This window comes from Mobula hypostoma, chromosome X2 (assembly GCF_963921235.1).
Source record: "Mobula hypostoma chromosome X2, sMobHyp1.1, whole genome shotgun sequence".
Lineage (NCBI taxonomy): Eukaryota > Metazoa > Chordata > Chondrichthyes > Myliobatiformes > Myliobatidae > Mobula > Mobula hypostoma.
This window is the reverse complement of record NC_086129.1, coordinates 8,198,725-8,224,590: the sequence shown is the minus strand read 5'-3', so window position 1 is coordinate 8,224,590 and position 25,866 is coordinate 8,198,725. Positions and strand designations below refer to the sequence as shown.

General features: G+C 44.0%; 1 protein-coding gene across 1 annotated transcript in view; it reads right to left on the bottom strand.

Moving 5' to 3' along the window:
- Positions 1-25,866, bottom strand: part of LOC134341008 (uncharacterized) — a 257,807-nt gene that overhangs the window by 26,240 nt on the left and 205,701 nt on the right. The window contains exons 32-37 of the mRNA XM_063038698.1: positions 22,220-22,359; positions 15,282-15,338; positions 12,424-12,520; positions 3,948-4,051; positions 2,396-2,483; positions 715-1,448 (exon numbers count right to left, since the gene is read on the bottom strand). Of these exons, the coding sequence (XP_062894768.1) occupies positions 715-1,448; positions 2,396-2,483; positions 3,948-4,051; positions 12,424-12,520; positions 15,282-15,338; positions 22,220-22,359 (1,220 nt within the window). The remainder of the gene's footprint in view (positions 1-714; positions 1,449-2,395; positions 2,484-3,947; positions 4,052-12,423; positions 12,521-15,281; positions 15,339-22,219; positions 22,360-25,866) is intronic.

The following is a 25,866-nucleotide window of genomic DNA, read 5'->3' as shown; positions in this document are numbered from 1 at the left end:
CCTTTCCAATGGCAGCACATCTTTTCTTAGATGAGGCGCCCAAAACTGTTCACAATACTCAAAGTGAGACCTCACCAGTGCTTCAGCATCATATCCTTGCTCTTGTATTCAAGCCCTCTTGAAATGAATGCTAACATTCATCACTCAATCCGATCTCCCAAACTCGCATCACTGTGCAGGTGTAGAGGTACAGATTTCCCACACAGCCTCTCTGTTCTTTCATCTTTGTGGGGTCAAAGCCCCGGAAGCCCCGACTTTACAGCTCGAAGAACATCTTTATCTGAAGAGAACTTCCGCAGTTCAACATGGGAGCTACACTGCTCATCTTAATGTCAACGATTACACTGCCAAGACCCAGTGACAACATTTCTGCTGATCAGGAGCTGGAAGGTTCAAAGCAGATGTTGGTTTATTTGCCTCTTGGTTGAAAACTTGCTTTTCAACACTATTTTTTTTGTTTTAAGACATACACTCCGGTAACACCCCCTTCTGCCCAATGAGCTTGCGCTGCCCAATTACACCCATATGACCCGCAATCTTTGGAGTGTGGGATGAAACCCACACAGTCACAGCAAGAACATACAGATTGTTTATAGACAGTGGTGGAATTTCACCTGGGTTGCTGTCACTGTAATGGTATTGTGCTAACCGCTATATCACCTTGCCGCCGTAGGCGAGACATTGTTTTTAATGCTTTTGAAAAATACAACTTACTTGCTTATTGTAGGAAATTTGAAGAAAAGCTGTTTCATTACGGTGTGATAGGACGACTGTGGTTCATCGGTCTGTGCACTGTTGGCACACGCTCCAACCAACGGCCCCGGGGCCTGTAAGACCTGCAGATTATTACCAGACTGTATAATTGGCTGTGCAGGCGGCAAATGGTTGAAGTGTTTGTTAAAGGGATTAATCTGGGTACTGTAGGTCTCAAATGGATTGCTCTGTAGATTCCCAGACACATGAGATGTCTGTAAGCCAGAGAGGGAAATATCTGGATTTGCTTCAGCTGAGGGATTTGTCATTTCCAAACCTCCAGCAGCAAGCTGAAGTGATTCATCATGAAACTGGTTTTGGTCAGTAGGCACCCTAAATTCCAGTTCAGGGTCAGACCAGCCGCAATCCGTGAGTGGAATGTGTTGCATCGCTGGAGGATTTGTGTAGTTGGGTGGCCAAGCCAAAGGTATGTAGGCATCTTTTGCTGTCCTCGGTAATGTTTCGGCATTAATGCCATGAGTTCTGGATGCTGGTGAAAACCATCCAGCTTCAGCAGAGGCAGATGCCCCAGCAAATCCGACATTCTTCCTCATTTCAGCCCTTGTCGGAGATGGTGACGATCCCTGCCGAATTTTAAAATCGTTGACGTCTCTGAACTGAGGTGCTATCAATTCACTGGAGTCTGTGTTAGGTACACCATCAGAATATTCTGATTCCTGTGGCGAAGAGGCAGCCTAGACAAAATATAGTTATTAGTAACACAAAAGATTCTGCAGACACTGGAAAGCCAGAGCAACACACACAATGCTGGATGAACTCAGCAGGCCAGGCAGCATCTCTGGAGAGGAACAAATAGTCAATGTTTCAGACTGAGACCATTCAATAGGACCTCTATTATAATCATTAGCAATCTCATGTCGAATCCATATCGCTTGGGGCGTTTTAACTCAGATATATCCTATCGCGATGAATTGATTGAGTACCCAAGTTAGCACTGACCTGCTAAGCTCAAAGATGAAGGAATTAGTGATTTTAGAGTTAATACTGATTGTGGCGGTGGGGGGGAGGAGCTCAGTGGGTCGCTGGGAGAATTGTGGAGAATTTCTGAGAGATAGAGCAGTTGGTACCCAGAATGAGCTGCCAGAGGGTAGGAAAGAAGGCAAAAAAGGCCAAAGGATCACAGAATCCCATGCAAATGATCAGGCCATTCAGCCATCACCTAAAGCAAAGAGCTAGTTTCACTTTGTGTTTCTCTCTCTAAAACCCTGAGTTTGTCCAATTGTCTTTTCAACATTGTAATTATACTGTACCTGCCTCTACCACTTGCTCCAGGGGTTTGCTCACTCCTCTGTGAGAAAACTTGTTTCTCTGGTCAACTACGCCGTGAATGGTCACACCGGCTATGAAAGGAGGAGGTTCGGGCATGGGGCACGCAACCCCATCTTGTAAAAACCTAGCCTACGGAAACTCCAAAGACCTCAGTGCAGGGAGAAGGAGGTCACACCCGAGGACAAGTTGAAGGACTGGCGCAGGACAGAAGATTCTGGTGAGTTGTTGTCAGTGCCTACGCCCCAGCAAGGATTATGGACTTCAGTAAGAAGACTGAGGCAAACACACAATTTTTCCATTGTTATGGTAAAACTCAAAATGCTAAATAAATGAAAAAAAAAGACCAGCTCACCTGGATCAGATTAATTTGCCCTTGAATTCCTTTCATTTGTCTCTCCCACATGTCATGGCTAGCGATGACTTCTGGTGAATTTGCATTCCTGTAAAGGTGCATTCAGACAGTTTACTCTCAATGTAATAGTCATAACAGTTTACCAGAAGGGAAGGAGTATCACTCTTGCCACAAGTATTGGCCAAAAAGCCAAGTGTGATTGAGTATGACTTAAGTGTGAACGTTTTCTGGGCAACAACATGAGAAATATTTCAACAGATAACATTAGGTAGGAAATGAACTTTTCCTATTGATAGCCATTCAGTTAACTGTATCGTTCCGTTGACGTTCAATCAGTATTTAACACTTGATCTCAGCTGAGTTTTTGCTGGTTATAATATTCAAAGACACCGCAACTGGAATTGATCTCAGAATAAAGCAAACATACAAAACTATACAGCTTAGTTTTCAAACTGCTTGATACCTGATTCATGCTCATAAAAGACCATTACATGTTTTCAAGTTTAATTGTTATAAATTGTTGAAGATTTTATTTAGAAGTTGCAATCACAAAACTGCTGCAAAATAAGGGGTCTATGGCATAAAAAGGTTGGTATCCTTGCTATCCATTCAGGGATTAATTTTCTGTAAAAGAAATGCAGGGATTGCTGCAATCTCTGAGGTCACATAGTGCAGGCGGACATGATCGCTGATGCTGTAAAGCGTTATTCACTATTTGTCCTGTAATAGAGGGAGAGTAGAGGACACTGGTTGCCACCGAAATTATTAGTTATCTGTTTATCAACGCAATCTGTTTAAATTGCCTTTTCAATATTTTAATTTTTCCAACAATTTTATTGGTTTTCAATGTGGCTAACAAAACTGTTTTTGATAAGTTTGCTGCATTGGGATTAAAGATCACTGGTGCAGTAAAGCATTACGCTAAATGCTACACTATCGTGCAGTTGTATTTATAATTATACAACTGTGGGAGGAACACCCAGGAGGAAACACATGTGGTCACTGGGAGAATGTACAAAACTCTGTGCAGACTGCAGCAGGAACCGCTGGTACTATAAAGGAATTGTGCTATGCTACTTGTGCTAGGAGTAAACTTAGCAGATGCACTTACTACAACGTAGCAATAACTGAACTTTAAATATACTTCACTGGCAGGGAAGTGCTGTGCACCGTCACAAAGTCATAACTGTCAGGCTAATTTTTGTACTGCATACAGATTGCAATAGTTGCCTTTTCAGCAGGATGAGAACATTCACTGAGGGACACCACCGTTGTGCAATTATATTCACAAATATTTCCCTTGGATTGCTTTCTCATGTTCCAAATGGTGTTAAGTAAGATTAATTAGGACGTCAGAGGTTATGGGGCAAAGGCAGGAGAGGGATAATGAAACGACCAAGCGGACACGATGGTCTGGATGGCCTAGTTCTACTTCTATGTCTTATGGTATTTTCAATTCCAAAACCACAGGAATTAGCCCAAAAGCCACAGGACAGTAAGAGCTGACTAACACGGGGACACTATAAGCTTTGAAGTCTACAATGAAACTTACCGAGTTTTCAGTGTTGAAAAGAACTTCACATTGTCCACAGCCTCCTGATGCTGGCGATTGAGAAAATACAACTTTGTGTATTTCTTCCATTCCTGTATTTGAGACTGTAGCAAGAAATTTAAAGAGTATACAGATGTAAATGTTAGCACTTTCAATTTTTAAACAATATATCAGCAATAACTGATTGAGGTCCTTTGTTGGTCAGGGTTGACCATGTGTTGTGTCCTAGGTGTCTACATGATACACAACCTCAGGCAGTTAATATGGAGAGCAAGCCGTTGCCCATGTAGCAGGCTCCCTCTCTCCAAGCCTCTGATGAACCTAAATGAACAACAAAGACCGATACAGTTTGGCAAGAGTTGCCAGTCAGTGTTGAACTCAACGTAGGACTGCTTTAAGGACTCCAGCTCCGGATTTTTTCCTCGTTTACTCCCAAAGTCTTATCCTTGAGTGGGTATAGGCACAAGGCAGCGGAGGTTTGTGATCAGAGTTTCCCTTCTCCTTGCTGAGCTGCCAACCACAGCTTGCATGCCCCATCTGCCCGAAGCAACTGGTTTTCAGGCACCAGTAACCTGTGTGGGTCCATTGTTATTTGTCATCTATATCAATGATCTGGATGATAATGTGGTAAATTGGATCAGCAAATTTGCTGACGATACAAAGATTGGAGGTGTAGTAGACAGTGAGGAAGGTTTTCAGAGCCCGCAGAGGGACTTGGACCAGCTGGAAAAATGGGCTAAAAAATGGCAGATGGAGTTTAATACTGACAAGTGTGAGGTATTGCCCATTGGAAGGACAAACCAACATAGAACATACAGGGTTAATGGTAAGGCACTGAGGAGTGCAGTGGAACAGAGGGATCTGGGAATACAGATACAAAATTCCCTAAAAGTGGCGTCACAGGTAGATAGGGTCGTAAAGAGAGCTTTTGGGACATTGGCCTTTATTAATCAAAGTATTGAGTATAAGAGCTGGTATGTTATGATGAGATTGTATAAGGCATTGGTGAGGCCAAATCTGGAGTATTGTGTTCAGTTTTGGTCACCAAATTACAGGAAGGATATAAATAAGGTTGAAAGAGTGCAGAGAAGGTTTACAAGGATGTTGCCGGGACTTGAGAAACTCAGTTACAGAGAAAGGTTGAATAGGTTAGGACTTTATTCCCTGGAGCGTAGAAGAATGAGGGGAGATTTGATAGAGGTATATAAAATTATAATGGGTATAGATAGAGTGAATGCAAGCAGGCTTTTTCCACTGAGGCAAGGGGAGAAAAAAACCAGAGGACATGGGTTAAGGGTGAGGGGAGAAAAGTTTAAAGGGAACATTAGGTGGGGCTTCTTCACACAGAGAGTGGTGAGAGTATGGAATGAGCTGCCAGATGAGGTGGTAAATGTGGGTTCTTTATTAACATTTAAGAATAAATTGGACAGATACATGGATGGGAGGTGTATGGAGGGATATGGTCCGTGTGCAAGTCAGTGGGACCAGGCAGAAAATGGTTTGGCACAGCCAAGAAGGGCCAAAGGGCCTGTTTCTGTGCTGTAGTTTCTATGGTTCTATGGTCTTTGTCTCTTCTCCTGTCAGTAGAAATGGTTCCACTAGACTTTGTAGCTAAGCCACATGTGAAGGCCAGGAACTGGACTTGGTTGTCAGAGGCTATTTGAGATGCACGCCATTGGGAGAATTTAACAGGTAGTGGAAGCTTATCCCCACTATCACCCCAACTATGACAATCTTATGGAACCAATAACTGATTATTGGTTATCTACCAATACTTATCCAGATATCAATTTAAACATCTAAGGCAAACCCCATGGGTGAAAAAATACTGTGTTCAGAATGAAAGTTACAATTGAAGTGATATATCAGTTGTATTGGAAATGTCTCCACAACTCCCTTGTATTCTGGAAATACAGGTTATGCTCCAACTTTATAAGAAAAATTTGGTCAGAGCTCAGCTGGAGTACTGTGTGCAGTTCTAGTCATCGGACTAGAGGAAGGATGCCCGATTCAGAATCCCTGCCATGTCATGAAATTTATAGTTATAATACTATAAATTACATTAAGAAATATGTAAACAGTGCATAAAGAGAGCAAAATAGTGAGGCCGTGTTCATGGACGCTTGGAAATCTAATAGTACTGGAGAGGGTTCAGAGAGGATTCACTGTTGTCCACAGGATGGAGAATTTCAGTTCTTTCTCTAGTGTGGAGGAATATAAAATTATGAGCGGTACAGACAGGAAATCTTTCTCCTTATCAGAGGTGAATAACACCAGAAGACAATGCTGGTGTAAGGAGCTATGAGATTTAGAAGGGATCAGAGGGAGACCTTTTTCTACATAAAGAGTGGCAAGTACAGTGGTGCTAGAAAGTTTGTGAACACTGCAGAATTTTTTCTATTTCTCCATAAATATGACCTAAAATGTGATCAGATCTTCACACAAGTCCTCAAACTGAATAAAGCGAACCCAATTAAATCAATAACATAAAAACATTATATTATTTTTCTCAATCAATACATTTCATTTATTGATTGAGAAAAATAATCCCATATTACATGCAGGTGTCCCGATCAATGATGAGATTGGAGATGTGGGTTGTAGAGGTGCCCTGCCCGATAAAATAAGACACAGGTTAAAAAAGAAAAAGGGTGATAGAGTAAAAGACCCATGAATGTACAAAGGATGTAGAAAATCTACTTAAGAAGAAAAGAAAAGCTTATGAAAGGTTCAACAAACAAGGCACCATGAGAGTTCTAGAAAATTACAAGGGTGCCACCACGGAGCCCAAGAGTGAAAGTAGGAGAGCTAGAAGGGGCCGTCAGAAGCTCGTAGCGAGCAGGATTAAAGAAAACATCAAGGCATTCTACAAGTATGCAAAGAGCAAGAAGATGAGCTATGTGAGAATAGGATCAATCAGAAGCGAAGGTGGAAACGTGTGCCTGGAGTCGGAGGAGGTAGCGGAGGTACTTAATGAATACTTTGCTTCAGTATTCACCAGGGAAAAAGACCTTGGCAATTGTGGGGATGACTTACAGTGGACTGAAACACTTAAGCATATAGACATTAAGAAGGAGGATGTGTTGGAGTTCTTGCAAGGTATTAAGTTAGATAAGTCACCGAGACCCGATGAGATAAATCCCTGGCTACTGTGGGAAGCGAGAGAGGAGATTGCTGAGCCTCTAGTGATGATCTTTGCATCATCAATGCGGACGGGAGAGGTTCCAGAGGACTGGAGGTTTGCGGATGTTGTCCCCTTGTTCAAAAAGGGAGTAGAGATAACCCAGGAAATTATAGACCAGTGAGTCTAACTTCAGCGGTGCACAAGTTGTTGGAGAAGATCCTGAGAGGCAGGATTTATGAGCGTTTGGAGAGACATAATCTGATTACGGATAGTCAGCATGGCTTTGTCAAGGACAGGTCATGCCTTATAACCTGATTGAATTCTTTGAGGATGTAACAAAACACATTGATGAAGGCAGAGCAGTGGATGTAGTGTATCTGGATTTCAGTAAGGCATTTGATAAGGTTCCCCATGCCAGGCTCATTCAGAAACCATTGGATCCAGAATTGGCTTGCCCACAGAAGGCAAAGAGTGGTTTTAGATGGTTCGTATTCTGCATGGAGGTTGGTGACCAGTGGTGTTCTGCAGGGATCTGTTCTGGGACCCTCCTCTTTGCGATTTTTATAGATTTCCTGGATGAGGAAGTAGAAGAGTGGGTCAGTAAGTTTGCTGATGACACAAAGGTTGGGGGTGTTGTGGATAGTCTGGAGGGTTGTCAGAGGTTACAGCAAGTCATTGATAGGATGCAGAACTGGGCTAAGAAATGGCAGATTTCAGTAGGCCAAATTTGAAGACAGAATATAATATTGACAGCAAGACTCTTGGCAGTGTGGAGGATCAGCGAGATCTTGGGGTCCATGTCCATAGGACACTCAAAGCTGCTGTGCAGGTTGACAGTGTTGTTAAGAAGGTGTGTTGGCCTTTATCAATCGTGGGATTGAGTTCAAGAGCCGTGAGGTAATGTTATAGCTATATAAGACCCTGGTCAGACCCCATTTGGAGTACTGGTGTTCATTTCTGGTCACCTCACTACAGGAAGGATGTGGAAACTATTGAAAAGGTGCAGAGGAGATTTACAAGGATGTTGCCTGGATTGTGGAGCATGCCTTATGAGAATAGGTTGAGTGAACTCAGCCTTTTCTCCTTGGAGCAACGGAGGATGAAGGTGACCTGATAGAAGTGTATAAGATGATACGGGGCACTGATCGTCTGGATAGTCAGAGGCTTTTCCCCACGGCTGAAATAGATAACACGAGTGGGCATAGTTTTAAGGTGCTTGGAAGTGGGTACAAAGGGGATGTCAGAGGTAAGTTTTTCACACAGAGAGTGGTGGGTGTGTGGAATGCACTGCTGGCAATGGTGGTGGAGGTAGATACAACAGGGTCTTTTAAGAGACTTTTAGATAGATACATGGAGCTTAGAAAATAGAGGAACACTGAGGAGCAGATAAGCAGGCAGATTTTAGAATGGTGCAGGAAATACAGGGTTGTAGTTATGGGTGATTTCAACTTCCCTCATACTGACTGGCACCTCCTGACTGCAAGGGGGATAGATGGGGCTGAATTTGTCAGGTGTATTCAAGAAGGATTCCTGACACAGTATGTGGACCGGCCGATGAGATGAGAGGCCATACTGGATCTAGTTCTGGGTAATGAACCTGGTCAGGTGGCAGACCACTTGGTGGGGGAGCATTTTGGTGAGGGTGACCACTACTCCCTTAGCTTCAGCATAGCTATGGAAAAAGATAAAAACAGACAAAATGGGAAAGTGCTTAACTGGGAAAGGGCTAACTATGAAGGGATGAGGCAGGAACTAGCGCGAATAAATTGGAAACAGATGTTCAAGGGTGAAAGCACAGAAGTAATGTGGAGGAAGTTTAGGGACCACTTGTGCTGGGTTCAGGATAGTTTTGTCCCACTGAGACAAGGAAAAAATGGTAGGAAAAGGGAACTGTGGCTGACGAAACACGTGAGGCAACTCGTCAAGAGGAAGAAGGAAGCATATGTTAGATATAAGAAGCAGGAAGCAAGAGGGGCTCATGAGAAATATAGGGTAGCCAGGAAGGAGCTTAAGAAAGGACTTAGGAGAGCTCGAAGGGGGCATGAGAAGGCCTTGGCATGTAGGATTAAGGAGAATCCCAAGGTGTTCTATGCATACGTGAAGAACAGAAGGATGACAAGAATGAAGGTGAGGCCGCCAAAGGACAAAGAAGGCAACATGTACCTGGAGGCGGATGAGGTTGGGGAGGTCCTAAATGAATACTTTGCTTCAGTATTCACAAGTGAAAAGGACCTTGACCAGGGTGAGGTTGAAATAGAACAGGCCTGTGTGCTGGACAATGTGGAGATTAAGGAAGAAGTAGTGTTGATCTTCTTAAAAACATCAAGATTGATGTTTTTATATCAAGTCCCCAGGGCTGGATGTGATATACCCCAGGTTGCTGTGGGAAATGAGAGAAGAGATCGCTGGAGCAGTAGCTATGATCTTTGAATCCTCTTTGGCTGCAGGGGAGGTGCCGGAGGATTGGAGAATGGCAAATGTAGTTCCCTTGTTTAAAAAAGGTAATAGGGAGAACCCTGGGAACTATACACCAGTGAGTCTTACGTCAGTGGTCTGCAAACTATTGGAAAGGATTCTTAAGGATAGGATCTACGAGCACTTGGAGAAGTACAGTCTACTCAAGGATAGTCAACATGGCTTTGTGAAGTACGTGCCTCACGAGCCTAATTGAGTTTTTTGAAGAGGTGACAAAAGAAATTGATGAGGGTAGGCGGTAGATGTGGTCCAGATGGATTTTAGCAAGGATTTGACAAGGTCCCCCACGAGGGACTCATCCAGAAAGTCATGGGATCAGTGGAACCTTGGCTGTTTGGATAAAAAAACTGGCTTAAAGGAAGAAAGCAGAGGGTAGTAGTGGAAGGACAGTATTCTGCCTGGAGGTCGGTGACTAGTGGAGTGCCGCAAGGATCTGTCCTGGTACCCCTGCTTTGTGATTTTTATAAATGACCTGGATGAAGAGGCGGAAGGATGGGTGAGTAAGTTTGTGGATGACACGAAGATGGGAGGAGTTGTGGATGGAGCTGTAGGTTGTCAAAGGTTACAAGGGGATATAGACAGGATGCAAAGTTGGGCAGAAAAGTGGCAGATAGAGTTCAATCCGGGTAAGTGTGTGGTAATGCATTTTGGAAGGACAAACCAGAAGTCTGAGTACAGGGTTAATGGTCGGTTACTTAAGAGTATGGATGAACATGGAGTTCAAATCCATACATCTCTCAAGGTCGCTGCACAGGTTGATAGGATAGTTAAGAAGGCCTATGGGATGCTAGACTTCACTAATAGGGGGATTGAGTTCAAGAGCAGAGAGATCATGTTGCAACTCTACAAATCTCTGGTGAGACCACACTTAAAAGTATTGTTCAGTTCAGTTCAGTTCTGGTTACTTCATTATAGGAAGGATGTGGAAGCTATGGAGAGGGTGCAGAGGAGATTTACCAGGATGTTGCCTGGATTGGAAAACAAGTCTTGTGAGGCAAGGTTAGCAGAGCTGGGACTTTTCTCTGTGGAGCATAGAAGGATGAGAGGGAACTTGATAGAGGTCTACAAGATTATGAGAGGCATAGATAGGGTGGATAGCCAGTACCTGTTTCCCAGGACACGAATAGCAAACACCAGAGGGCATATGTACAAAGTTAAGGGTGGGAAGTTTAGGGGAGACATCAGGGGTAAGTTTTTTTTTTACACAGAGGGTTGTGGGTGCCTGGAATGACTTGCCAGGGATGGTGGTGGAGGCTAAAACATTAGGGGTATTTAAGAGCCTCTTGAACAGGCACATGGATGAAAGGAAAATAGAGGGTTATGGGGTAGTATGGGTTTAGTACTTTTTTAAAAAGGAATATATGGGTCGGCACAACATCGAGAGCCAAAGGGCCTATACTGCGTTATAGTATTCTAGTGTCTAGTGTTCTAGAGTCTAGGGGTATGCAGTAGGGAAATTCTGTTGATTTCTAGAGTAGGTTACATGGTCGGCACAACATTGTGGGTCGAAGGGCCTGTAATGTGCTATAGATTTTCCGTTTCTACGTTATTGACAGAGCCTGCTCTTCTCAAGAAAGATCTGTTTATGTACACCATGCCTCGATCAGAACAACTTTCAGAGGACCTTAGAAGAATAATTGTACAGATGCATCAGCTGGAAAGGGCTACAAAAGGATTTCTAAAGACCTGAGCGTTGATCAGTCCACAGTAAGAGAAATGTCTACAACCAGAGGAATACTGTTGCTACTCTCTGGGCACCCTGCAAAGTTCACACCGAGCACAATGTGCAATGCTAAAGGAGGTGAAAAACAACACAACAGGGTAACAACAAAAGACCTGCAGAAATCTCCAGAACTTGCAAAAGTCTCTGTTCATCTGTCCACTATGAGAAAAACACCACACAAGAATGGTGTTCATGAAAGGTCACCACAGAGGAAACCACTGGTCACCAAAAAAAAACATTGCTGCCTGTCTCAAGTTTTCAGAAGTCCATCTGGATGTTGAACAACACTTCTGGGACAATGTTCTGTGGACAAATGATACAAAAGTTGAACTTTTTGGCAGAAATGCACATTGCTATGTTTGAAGGAAAAAGGGCACTGCAAACCAACACATGGTGATTTATGTGATTTTGTGGTTGCCCAAAAATCAGTGATCTGACAGGGCAGCATATCCAACCGACAGGTATGCTATGAAAAGGACTGAAATCCTGCATTACTGCTTTCTCAGGCCTATGGTCCAAAGGATTTGTTAGCAGGAGCACACCTTTAAGTACATGGACAAAGTATTCAGAGTAGGATTGGTGGAAGCCCATAGTAACAGTGGAGCGGCTACATTTGAAAGATTAAGGAGGGATTTTTTTCTGTTGAAGCAAAGCTACAATCATATATGAATTAAGGTAATTACAGAAATAAAAATGACATTCTGCAAGAAATTGCTCAACATATCTGAGGTCAGCTCTTCAAGCATTACAATCATTTCAATATTTTAATTGCTGAAAATAGATTTAAACACAATTCATAATATATAAATTATAGAGTAACACATACAAAATGCTGGAGGAACTCAGCAAGTTGGTCAGTATATATGGAAAAGAATAAACAGCTGACGTTTTGGGTCCAGACCCTTCATGAGGACTGAAAAGTGGAGTGTTTATTTCCCTGCATAGATGTTGTCTGACCTGCTGAATTCCTGCTTTTTCTGTGTTACTCTGGATTTCTAGTATCTGCAGAAATCTCCACACTTTTCTCAAGCGTATGATATTAATCATGTTCTCAAATGCAACAAACAGGGACTTCAGCTTTACTTAATTGCTTTTGTATGTTCTGCAAGTGTGGACTTGGTACCATGTAGGCAGTCGCTCCCAGTAATAAGTACCTGAACAGCCAAGAGTCTGGTTGCTGACTCTTTGCTCTTTGCTTTTGTGTTGCCACGCATTTTCTGCAATTTCTTCTTGTCGCTGGTCTGTTTTTCTCTGGAACCAATAATTACTTTGATGAGGAAAATCTCAGAAGAGTTGACTGTAGCCATATAATCAGGTACATTACAGTTCAAAAAATATCAATCTAAATCAGTATATTTAATAATTTAATATAACTCCAACATTGAAAAGCAGATTTTTCAATATTTAGAACAATTATCTGAGGCCCTCCATTGGTCAGGATCGACCACGGACATTGGATATTGCTGTCTATGTGGACAATACACAAGCCAGGGCAGGACGATATGGAGAGCAAGCAGTTGCCCATTCAGCAGGCTCCAACGCTCTACGCAGGAATGGCAGTAATGCAGTTTGGTACCTGCAGCATCGCAGGAGTTGCCAGTCAATGTTGAACTCAACATATTACTGCTTTAGGGATGTTAGCTCTGGATTTTCTCCCCGGGTTTACTCTCAAAGCCCTCTTCATGAGTGGGTATGGCTGCAAGGCAGCAGATTTTGAGATCAGTTTTCCTTCTCCTAGATGAGCTACCAACCACAGCTGACGAGCCCCATCCGCCCGCCGGGTTTAATAGCTAAACCATACTTGAAGACCAGGATTAGTTGTCGGAGTCTATTTGAAAGGCACACCACTGGGAGCATTTAAAATAGTGGTCACCAACCTTTTTAAGCCCAAGATCACCTACCTCGACCTCAGTGAAAGGCAAGATCTACCTACTAAATCGTTTAGAGAAAACACAGCTCAGATTGTACTTCCAATTTGAGGCCTTTTATTTGGGTAAATTGTATTTGAATTACACTAAATACTTTTGTCAAACTTTCAAATTAATTCAAACAAGAAAACACTGTAACAAGCATATCAAACAGGCCATAGCTGTCTTTCTTTAAGAATATTACAATACTTCACACCTTTAATTCTAAGTTTCATTATTTAATTTTGTTTCAACACGAAAGATAAATGAATAAAAATTGACTGTTACACTCAGCGTGATGACTGGGGCTGAATACTTTCTGCTAGTTCCCTGAAATTTGGCTCATAGCTACAGACAGCCAGTCTGAGACACTCTGTGAGGTGTAGGGTTGCCAAATGTCCCGTATTCCCCCCGCTAAGGTAGAACGTTCCTATGAAACCTTTCGTGCTGAAATGCTTTACGCCGAAGAAGCAATTACCATTAAGTGATATGGAAAAAAATTTTGAGCGTTCCCAGACCCAAAAAAATAACCTACCAAATCATACCAAATAATACATAAAACCTAAAATAATACTAACATATAGTAAAAGCAGGAATGAGATGATAAATACACAGCCTATATAAAGTAGAAATAATGAAAATTAAGCCAAAACCGATTTGTGGGGGGAAAAAAATCGGCACATCACGCATGCGCACACAGGTGCCCGCGCAAGGCTTCATGGTCATGGTAGTCTTTTCGGGGTAAACACAAATGTCCCGGGATTTGACTGCTACTTTTGTCCATTATTTGAGAGTGAGAAAGTTGGCAACCCTAGTGAGGTGTCTGTCAGTAAGTCAGCTCCTGTACAGTGAGGAAGTCCTCCTTTGTTGTAAAATCCTGGAAAGCCATTCTGACAAATACAACAAGCTGAGCTGTTTGCATTACGTCCAGGGATTCATTGAACTGCAGTGAAAAATATTCACAGAGTGACAAGTCGATCCATGTCCTCTGACAGTGACTCTACCCTCCTTGTCACTGTTGTAGGGCCAAGCGGTTGTGAAGCCGTTTTTGTTTTTAAAGTCATTAAAAACGGTCTCTGCGGTAATGGCCATTGCTTCCTTGAATAAATCGCCATCTGTAAAAGGCTTCTTGTGTTCAGCCAAAAGTTGACTTACATGAAATGATGCTTCAATAGCAGCCTTATTTTGAGCAGCATGTTTTGTGAAAAACGATTGCTGGGCCTTCAACCCCGATTTCAGCTCAACTTTCCCGGCATGAATTGCGCTCTTTGGCGGGGTAGGTGTCTTTAAATTCCTGGTGGTTGATGTTGTGGTGCCGCTCCAGATTCCCTCTTTTAGTCAGTGCTTATGTTTGGTGGCACAACATACATACACACTTGTCTTTCACCAAGGTAAATAGAAATTCCTCTTCCCATTCTGGATGGGATTTGTATGTTTTCACCTTCTTTCATGGAGCCTCCGTCATGCTATCAGGGTATCACGAGCGAGTGCTGATTGCGTTGCCTCTGATCTGAGCCAACATTCACCTAATTAATTAGCTTGTTTATTTTGGCTTTTTTTCTTAAAGATGTGCTGTGTGCATCCCGACTACCGCTGCACCCCTGCATGCTTCGCGGCCCGGAGGTTGGGGACACTGCCGTATATTGATGTTTGCGACAGTCTGTACTGTTACCTAATCTGATCGGTCACTTTGATGCAGCACAGGCTACGCTGAAAACATGGCGCATGGCGGGGGAATTACACATATGACACTGGGCAAAAAGACCGGAACGAAACCCCCGCAACCCGGAAACAATCTCTCTTTACAAACAGCTTTTTAGTGAAAATATTGCTATATTACCATTATCCTAATTAGTATTACTTACTTTTATAATGTTCACATTACAACAGTATTTGTGTATTTATTTTTGATTTTTCTTCGGGATCGACTGGGAAAGTCTCAAAGATCAACCAGTCGATCGCGATCGATGGGTTGGCGACCCCTAATTTAATAGGTAGTGGCAGCTTATCCACACTATACACTCTTTCCTGGCTATGACAACCTTAAGAAAACAATTAAACAACCTTAATGATTGTATAAAATAATAATAGCATAGCAAGAATACCTCTTTCCTTTTATCTTCTTAATTTCTCCATCAATTTCATGTATAGTTTTCTTGTTCCTGAAAAGAAAATCGGCACTTAAGTTTTTAAAATCCTGTTCACATCATCAATCTTCGAATTGCTTTGGCATCAGCCGTGAGCACTTTATAAAAATTTATTTCATTCATATAAAGCGTGGAAGCGACCCTTCCGGGTCTTTGGGCAACACCACCAAGCAACAAACTGACTGGTAAAGACAAATGTAGGTCCCCTACAGACAGAAACAGGTGAATTGATTATGGGGAACAAGGACATGGCAGACCAATTGAATAATTACTTTGGTTCTGTCCTCACTAAGGAGGAAATAAATAATCTTCCGGAAATAGTAGGGAACAGAGGGTCCAGTGAGATGGAGGAACTGAGGGAAATACATGTTAGTAGGGAAGTGGTGTTAGGTAAATTGAAGGGATTAAAGGCAGATAAATCCCCAGGGCCAGATGGTCTGCATCCCAGAGTGCTTAAGGAAGTAGCCCAAGAAATAGTGGATGCATTAGTGATAATTTTTCAAAACTCTTTAGATTCTGGACTAGTTCCTGAGGATTGGAGGGCGGCTAATGTAACCCCACTTTTTAAAAAAAGGAGGGAGAGAGAAACCAGGGAATTATAGACCGGTTAGCCTAACATCGGTGGTGGGGAAACTGCTAGAGTCAGTTATCAAAGATGTGATAACAGCACATTTGGAAAGCGGTGAAATCATCGGACAAAGTCAGCATGGATTTGTGAAAGGAAAATCATGTCTGACGAATCTCATAGAATTTTTTCAGGATGTAACGAGTAGAGTGGATAGGGGAGAACCAGTGGATGTGGTATATTTGGATTTTCAAAAGGCTTTTGACAAGGTCCCACACAAGAGATTAGTGTGCAAACTTAAAGCACACGGTATTGGGGGTAAGGTACTGATGTGGATAGAGAATTGGTTGGCAGACAGGAAGCAAAGAGTGGGAATAAACGGGACCTTTTCAGAATGGCAGGCAGTGACTAGTGGAGTACCGCAAGGCTCAGTGCTGGGACCCCAGTTGTTTACAATTGTATATTAATGACTTGGATGAGGGAATTAAATGCAGCATCTCCAAGTTTGCGGATGACGCGAAGCTGGGCGGCAGTGTTAGCTGTGAGGAGGATGCTAAGAAGATGCAGGGTGACTTGGATAGGTTAGGTGAGTGGGCAAATTCATGGCAGATGCAATTTAATGTGGATAAATGTGAAGTTACCCACTTTGGTGGCAAAAACAGGAAAACAGATTATTATCTGAATAAACAACATACATCAAAGTTGCTGGTGAACGCAGCAGGCCAAGCAGCATCTATAGGAAGAGGCGCAGTTGACGTTTCAGGCCGAGACCCTTCGTCAGGACTAACTGAAGGAAGAGTGAGTAAGGGATTTGAAAGCTGGAGGGGGAGGGGGAGATGCAAAATGATAGGAGAAGACAGGAGGGGGAGGGATGGAGCCGAGAGCTGGACAGGTGATAGGCAAAAGGGGATACGAGAGGATCATGGGCCAGGAGGTCCGGGAAGAAAGACAGCCGGGGGGCGGGGGGTGACCTAGAGGATGGGCAAGAGGTATATTCAGAGGGACAGAGGGAGAAAAAGGAGAGAAAGAATGTGTGCATAAAAATGAGTAACAGATGGGGTACGAGGGGGAGGTGGGGCCTTAGCGGAAGTTAGAGAAGTCAATGTTCATGCCATCAGGTTGGAGGCTATCCAGACGGAATATAAGGTGTTGTTCCTCCAACCTGAGTGTGGCTTCATCTTTACAGTAGAGGAGGCCGTGGATAGACATGTCAGAATGGGAATGGGATGTGGAATTAAAATGTGTGGCCACTGGGAGATCCTGCTTTCTCTGGCGGACAGAGCGTAGATGTTCAGCAAAGCGGTCTCCCAGTCTGCGTCGGGTCTCACCAATATATAAAAGGCCACATCGGGAGCACCGGACGCAGTATATCACCCCAGTCGACTCACAGGTGAAGTGATGCCTCACCTGGAAGGACTGTTTGGGGCCCTGAATGGTGGTAAGGGAGGAAGTGTAAGGGCATGTGTATCACTTGTTCCGCTTACACGGATTTCACATACATCTGCTCTCACTCCATCCTTCCACCACCCCACTAGGAATAGGGTTCCCCTGGTCCTCACCTACCACCCCACCAGCCTCCGGGTCCAACATATTATTCTCCGTAACTTCCGCCACCTCCCACCACTAAGCACATCTTTCCCTCCCCCCCTCTCTCTGCATTCCGCAGGGATCGCTCCCTACACAACTCCCTTGTCCATTCGTCCCCCCCATCCCTCCCCACTGATCTCCCTCCTGGCACTTATCCGTGTAAGCGGAACAAGTGCTACACATGCCCTTACACTTCCTCCCTTACCACCATTCAGGGCCCCAAACAGTCCTTCCAGGTGAGGCATCACTTCACCTGTGAGTCGACTGGGGTGATATACTGCGTCCGGTGCTCCCGATGTGGCCTTTTATATATTGGTGAGACCCGACGCAGACTGGGAGACCGCTTTGCTGAACATCTACGCTCTGTCCGCCAGAGAAAGCAGGATCTCCCAGTGGCCACACATTTTAATTCCACATCCCATTCCCATTCTGACATGTCTATCCACGGCCTCCTCTACTGTAAAGATGAAGCCACACTCAGGTTGGAGGAACAACACCTTATATTCCGTCTGGGTAGCCTCCAACCTGATGGCATGAACATTGACTTCTCTAACTTCCGCTAAGGCCCCACCTCCCCCTCGTACCCCATCTGTTACTCATTTTTATGCACACATTCTTTCTCTCCTTTTTCTCCCTCTGTCCCTCTGAATATACCTCTTGCCCATCCTCTAGGTCACCCCCCCCCTTGTCTTTCTTCCCGGACCTCCTGTCCCATGATCCTCTCGTATCCCCTTTTGCCTATCACCTGTCCAGCTCTCGGCTCTATCCCTCCCCCTCCTGTCTTCTCCTATCATTTTGCATCTCCCCCTCCCCCTCCAGCTGTCAAATCCCTTACTCACTCTTCCTTCAGTTAGTCCTGACGAAGGGTCTCGGCCTGAAACGTCGACTGCGCCTCTTCCTATAGATGCTGCTTGGCCTGCTGCGTTCACCAGCAACTTTGATGTATGTTGCTTGAATTTCCAGCATCTGCAGAATTCCTGTTGTTTTTATTATCTGAATGGTGGCCGATTAGAAAAAGGGGAGGGGTGCAACGAGATCTGGGTGTCATTATACACCAGTCATTGAAAGTGGGCATGCAGGTACAGCAGGCGGTGAAAAAGGCGAATGGTATGCTGGCATTCATAGCAAGAGGATTCGAGTACAGGAGCAGGGAGGTACTACTGCAGTTGTACAAGGCCTTGGTGAGACCACACCTGGAGTATTGTGTGCAGTTTTGGTCCCCTAATCTGAGGAAAGACATCCTTGCCATAGAGGGAGTACAAAGAAGGTTCACCAGATTGATTCCTGGGATGGCAGGACTTTCATATGATGAAAGACTGGATAAACTAGGCTTATACTCGTTGGAATTTAGAAGATTGAGGGGGGATCTGATTGAAACGTATAAAATCCTAAAGGGATTGGACAGGCTAGATGCAGGAAGATTGTTCCCGATGTTGGGGAAGTCCAGAACAGTTTGAGGATAAAGGGAAAGCCTTTTAGGACCGAGATTAGGAAAAACTTCTTCACACAGAGAGTGGTGAATCTGTGGAATTCTCTGCCACAGGAAACAGTTGAGGCCAGTTCATTGGCTATATTTAAGAGGGAGTTAGATATGGCCCTTATGGCTAAAGGGATCAGGGGGTATGGAGGGAAGGCTAGTACAGGGTTCTGAGTTGGATGATCAGCCATGATCATACTGAATGGTAATGCAGGCTCGATGGGCCGAATGGCCTACTCTTGCACCTATTTTCTATTTTTTACCATGATCACAGCACAATTGACAATGAACAATTAACCAACTAACCAACCGACCGGTGCGTCTTTGGACTGTGTTTAAAAACAGGCAAAGATGGGAATTGAACCCAGGTCATCTGTATGTAAACCGTTGTGCTAACCACTATACTAACGTGCTGTGGGAATTGAACCCGGGTCGTCTGTACTGTAAACCGTTGCGCTAACCACTACACTACCGTGCGGTGGGAATTGAACCCGGGTTGTCTGTACTGTAAACTGTAATGTTAACCACTACACTCCCGTGCGGTGGGAATTAAACCCGGGTCGTCTGTACTGTAAACTGTAATGCTAACCACTACACTCCCGTGCGGTGGGAATTAAACCCGGGTCGTCTGTACTGTAAACTGTAATGCTAACCACTACACTCCCGTGCGGTGGGAATTAAACCCGGGTCGTCTGTACTGTAAACTGTAATGCTAACCACTACACTCCTGTGCGGTGGGAATTGAACCCCGGTTGTCTGTACTGTAAACTGTAGTGTTAACCACTACACTACCGTGCAGTGGGAATTGAGCACGGGTTGTCTGTACTGTAAACCGTTGTGTTAACCACTACACTACCGTGCGGTGGGAATTGAACCCGGGTTGTCTGTACTGTAAATCGTTGTGCTAACCACTACACTCCCGTGCGGTGGGAATTAAACCCGGGTCGTCTGTACTGTAAACTGTAATGCTAACCACTACACTCCCGTGCGGTGGGAATTAAACCCGGGTCGTCTGTACTGTAAACTGTAATGCTAACCACTACACTCCCGTGCGGTGGGAATTAAACCCGGGTCGTCTGTACTGTAAACCATTGTGCTAACCACTACACTACCATGCAGTGGGAATTGAACCCGGGTCGCCTGTACTGTAAAAAGTTGTGCTAACCACTACACTCCCGTGCGGTGGGAATTAAACCCGGGTCGTCTGTACTGTAAACTGTAATGCTAACCACTACACTCCCGTGCGGTGGGAATTAAACCCGGGTCGTCTGTACTGTAAACTGTAATGCTAACCACTACACTCCTGTGCGGTGGGAATTAAACCCGGGTCGTCTGTACTGTAAACTGTAATGCTAACCACTACACTCCCGTGCGGTGGGAATTAAACCCGGGTCGTCTGTACTGTAAACTGTAATGCTAACCACTACACTCCCGTGCGGTGGGAATTAAACCCGGGTCGTCTGTACTGTAAACTGTAATGCTAACCACTACACTCCTGTGCGGTGGGAATTAAACCCGGGTCGTCTGTACTGTAAACTGTAATGCTAACCACTACACTACCGTGCAGTGTGAATTAAACCCGGGTCGTCTGTACTGTAAACTGTAATGCTAACCACTACACTCCCGTGTGGTGGGAATTGAACCCGGGTTGTCTGTACTGTAAACCGTTGTGCTAAGCACTACACTACCGTGTTGCAGATTTCTTTTATAGGTGGTCAGCTCCATATGTACAGTGGTCAGACAGGGGTGGGTGAAGAAGAGGCTCAGGCTGGTTGTCCATTTTGGGTATGGCTGTTAGCATCATGCTATTACAGCAGGGTTCAATTGCCTCTGCAATTCCCACCAATGTCTGTAAGGAGTTTGTACATTCTCCCCATGCCTGCGTGGGCTTCCTCCCACATTGTACTGCTTGACAGGTGAATTGGTGATTAGGTTTGGGTTAAATCAGGGATTGCTTGATGGCACAGCTCAAAGGGCCAGAAGGGCTTAGCTCACAATGTATCCCAGTAACTTTTTTTAAAAAGTCTCAGACAGCAGATAGATACTCCCACTAAAGATGGTATAGTCCAGAGTTCATCATCGGGAAAGTAGACAGGCAAAAGATTGTCACAGAGAACGGTAATACACTATTAATTAAAGTCCAAAATTTGGGGTAGTGTGTCATGGCTAGGAATATAATAGGACTTGGCCAATGTGGACTGAAAACAATGATTTGTAACCAATTCTCCATGCAATTGATGGGACTCAAGGAATGAGACAGAGTTAGGGGCTAATGAAAACGGTGGATTATAGACCATTCTCAGAAGCTTCATGTAACCCAGGGAGTGACTTCCTGAGAAATAAGTTCTCTTGCTCAAAGAAACATGAATAGCAGGAAACTTCTGTGGTCCACATTAGGTGCCAAAGATGCCACACAAGAGCTTCCACTTGTATTGATGACATGGATGAATACTGGAGGTAAGATTACTAAGTGTACATTTGACAAGTGATGATGTGGATGAAGAAGACTGACTTCATCTGCAGAATTAACTTGCTGAGTTGATAACATTGAATTTAATCCTGAAAATTGAGCTAATACATTTTGGGAGGAATAACACACAAATTGTTTAAACGTTGGAGCTCATCTCAGCAAGTAATCTGAAACTGTAAGCTGATGTTTTGAAACATATATCGTCACGATACAGACGTCATCAGCAGGGACAACATTTAGTGCCCAACTTTATGACTTGGACACAGGTGACAGGGAAGGTGGCTGGGTGGAGTAGGAAGCTGGCAGGTGATAAGTGGAAAAGGTAAATGGCTGAAGAAGAAGGAAGTTAACAGGAGAGGATGGTGGACTATGGGGGAAAGGGAAGGAGGAAGGAACCAGAGGAAAGAGAGAACAGAAGTGGTGAGGGGGTAACCAGAAAAGGGAATGGGAAAGTAGAGTGGGGGGGGGCACAAAATTACTGGAAGTTTGTGAAATTGATATTCATGCCATCAGGTTGGATAAGAAGTGCTGCTCTTCTAACCTGATCATGGCCTCTTGTGGCAGTAGAGGAGGCCATGGCCCTACATATCACTATGGGAATGGGAGTCAATTTGAAATAGTTGGCCACTGGGATATCCTGCCTTCTCTGGTGGACAGAGTGAAGAAGGTGCTCGACGAAGTAGTCCTCCCAATCTATGTTGGGTTTCACTGAGGTAGAGGCCACACAAGGAGCACTGGATACAGAAAATGACCCTGAAAGATTCATGAGTGAAGTGCAGGAACATCAATTATCATACCTTTCTATATCATTCTTCACTGATTTAAGTTCTTCTTGTACGGCACCAAGTTCTTGCGACTGAAATTCTCTCTGATCATGCAGCTTCTCTCTGACAGACCCCAGTTGTGTCTTTACTGTGGAGAGCTCATCTCTCAGTTTCTATTACAAAAATGATTAACAATTATTTTGTGTTCTCCATTGATTCTCATCCAACAACAATTTCAAACATCCACCTTCCAAATGTTTGACATTAACTGAAGAAGAAACTAAGTAGTTGTGGCGCACAACGGCAATTCCTTTACTTGCATCTTCAGAAATTTTATTTCTATCTTTAATATCTCTATTTTTCCCTTTCAGAGTTCTTTTGAAGACCCTGACCTGGAGTTACACGCTGACTATGGTTCTTTGCTGGAATGGGACCTGCTCTCGGGGTTCCACAATCGGCCACTATTCGGCATGCCTAAGACTTCGGCACGGATTCTGAAGCCTGGGATCTCGAGGAACTGGAGACGGGCGGATCAAGGGTCGGTGTCGCCACAGGAGATCTGTGTGTCGTTGGGGGGAGTCGGAACATCTGCTGTGTGCCTGGGGACCCGGGATACTTGCAATCTCCAGGCACAGAGCTCGAAAAAAGCAACGTAACGGACTTTTAACATCGTACACCAGCGAGTTGTTTGTTATGTCTCACTGCTCTTTGGAAAGTGGAGGCACCTCTTTCTCTCTTATTAGGAGAGAGAGAGCCTGCAGCATGTCGAATTATTGGGTGAACAACGTAGTCTTTGGGGTAACTGCAACTCTGTGTCTTTGCTATTGCTTTGCTCACGCTTGAGTGCTGGTAGCTGATGCGCTTTATTTTTGCCGGTGGGGGGAGGGGGACTGTTGCTCGCTGCTGCTTACGTGTGGGAGGGAGGGGAGCTGGGGGTGGGCACTTTGGGGTTCTAACATTTAACTATCTTGGGGCAATTCTCTGTTTTCGTGGATGATTGCAAAGAAAAAACATATCAGGATGTATATTATGTACATTTCTCTGACATTAAATGGTACCTTTGAAACCTTTGAACTTATGAAACCCCTTATTACTGGGTGTCTCTGGAAATAAGGCTCATTTCAATCCTGCAGTATGAAGCCTACCTTTCTCAGGCTCCATAAGTCTAGGGTGTATACAACTTTGGTCCCACCAAACCCGAGAGGTTGGGTTGTCTCGCCCACCCAATCCCCGGTTTGTGTGAATACTGTGTGATTTACAGCCCCTCGGCAATCACCCGTCAACAAGAAATAACAGATTGCACACTGCATACAATTATAAAGAAAACATATTCATGAACGCTAACTTTATCAAACAATTATTAAAGACTCGAAAGAAAAAGACAAAAAGGACCCATTATAATTAAACAGTCAAATGAGCACATAAGTTGGAGCTTATCTTGAAGTAAACTATAACTCACATGCTGGACCATCAGTCTCTGTGAAAACAGACACCACCTTCCGAAATCGGCAACGGTCTGTCCTGGTCCAACCATGTACAGGCTGTTCAGAGTGAACATCGACAATGGTCTGTCCTGGTCGAACCATGTACAGGCTGTTCAGAGTGAACATCGACAATGGTCTGTCCTGGTCCAACCATGTACAGGCTGTTCAGAGTGAACATCGACAATGGTCTGTCCTGGTCGAACCATGTACAGGCTGTTCAGAGTGAACATCGACAATGGTCTGTGCTGGTCCAACCATGTACAAGCCGTTCAGAGTGATCAGAATCAGAGTGAGGTTTAATACACCAGCTTATGATGTGAAATTTGTTAACTTGCGGAAGCAGTGCAATGCAATACTTGACAATATGGAAAAATAAATAAGTAAATCAATTACACTATGTGTCTGTGTATATATGTCTACATCTATATATCTATATGAAATGGTTAAATTAACAATGGTGCATAATTCCAAAATAATAAAAGTCGTCAGGTTGTGATGAGATCTATATATATATATATAGAGAGAGAGAGAGAGAGAGAGAGAGAGAAAGAGAGAGAGAGAGACAGACAGACAGAGACACACGCGAAGACTGCTCACAGTTTGTTTGGAATTTCTGCAAGGACACTGCCAGCTTCTGAGTTCCCACAGAGAGAGAAGGGAGGAGCTACTTGATGGTGTTCAGCACAACAGTATTTAAACCAACATAATTGCTTGTTTCACAGGACACACAGACACACGAAGGTATAGTGAAGTTACCACTGTTTGTTCAGGTGCCCACGAGTGTGGGACTGAGGATCGATTGTGAGGGATTGATCTGTGATTATTAGTGCGTGAAAGAGCAACCCTGTGGAGTCTACCAGTGTGTCTAACCCTCACCTGGGTTGGTAGACTATCACTTGAAGACGGTGCTCTTAGGTTGGTCAAGTTTGGCTAACTTGGAAGTTTCGGAGGACAATGGGAAGAATCCACAGCATCGGCTTACTCGGACAACCACAACACCTCCCTCTCTCTCTCTCTATCACTACTCAACTCAATACCATGAACTGAACTGATTCTCTTTACTCATCATTGTAAGACCATATCTCATTTATCCCCTAAGCTTGAAGAAGCTTGGTTTTTATTTCTTTCTCCACTTATATATATAATCATTGCTAATCTGTTTGATATCTGAATTTATATTACTGTATTGCGTAGTTACTAATAAATAGCATTAGTTAACAGCAATACCAGACTCCAAGGTGTTTTCCATTTCTGCTGGTTCTTTAACCCGTCACAGGGTAGGTGACAAGGTTGTGTTTATGTGTTCAATGTCCATTTAGAAATCTGATTGCAGAGGGGAAGAAGCTGTTCCCGATTCGCTGAGTGTGTGCCTTCTGGCTTCTGTACCTGCATCCTGACGGGAATAATGAGAAGAGGACATATCCTGGGTGAAAGGGGTTCTTCATAATGACACTGCCTTTCTGAGGCACCACTGTTTGAACATACCTTGGATACTCTGGAGTCACGTACACAAGTAGCGTCACAGGCCTCTCTTTCCTCAATAGGCTGAAGTAATTTGGCACGTACTCTTTGTTGCTCACTGGTTTTTATCGCTGCACCAGGTAAAGTACCTTATCTTGATACTCACTGCACGATGCGGCAACTGCTGTGACCAAGACTGCAATAAACCACAAAGGCTCGTGGACAAAGTGCAGCTCATCACAGAAACGAGCCTTCCGTCCATCAACACTTCTCACTAAATCACTAAAACAACCAGTATCATCGAAGATCCCTTCGCAACACCGGACATTCTCTCTTCTCTATACTTTCACCAGGCAGAAAATGTACAAGCCTGGAAGCATATACCAGCAGACTGAAGGACAGCTCCTGTTCCCTGTTACAAGGCCACTGAACAACTGCCTGCTATGATAACCTCTTGAACTTACAATCTATCCTGTCGTGACTTTGCACCTTACTAGCTGACCTGCAGTTTCTCTGTAACAGTAGCACTTTATTCTAAACTCTGACATCACCTTACCCCCGTACTACCTGCTATGATGAAATGATTTGTCAGAATGGACCTCAGAACATCTGATCATAGCTTTCCGAAATAATAACAGAAAATACTGGAGAAAGCCAGCAAGCCAAGCACAGCAGATGTGAAAAGAAAAGCAACAGGGACCACTTATCAGACCTAAGAGAGAAAGAGAGGAGGAG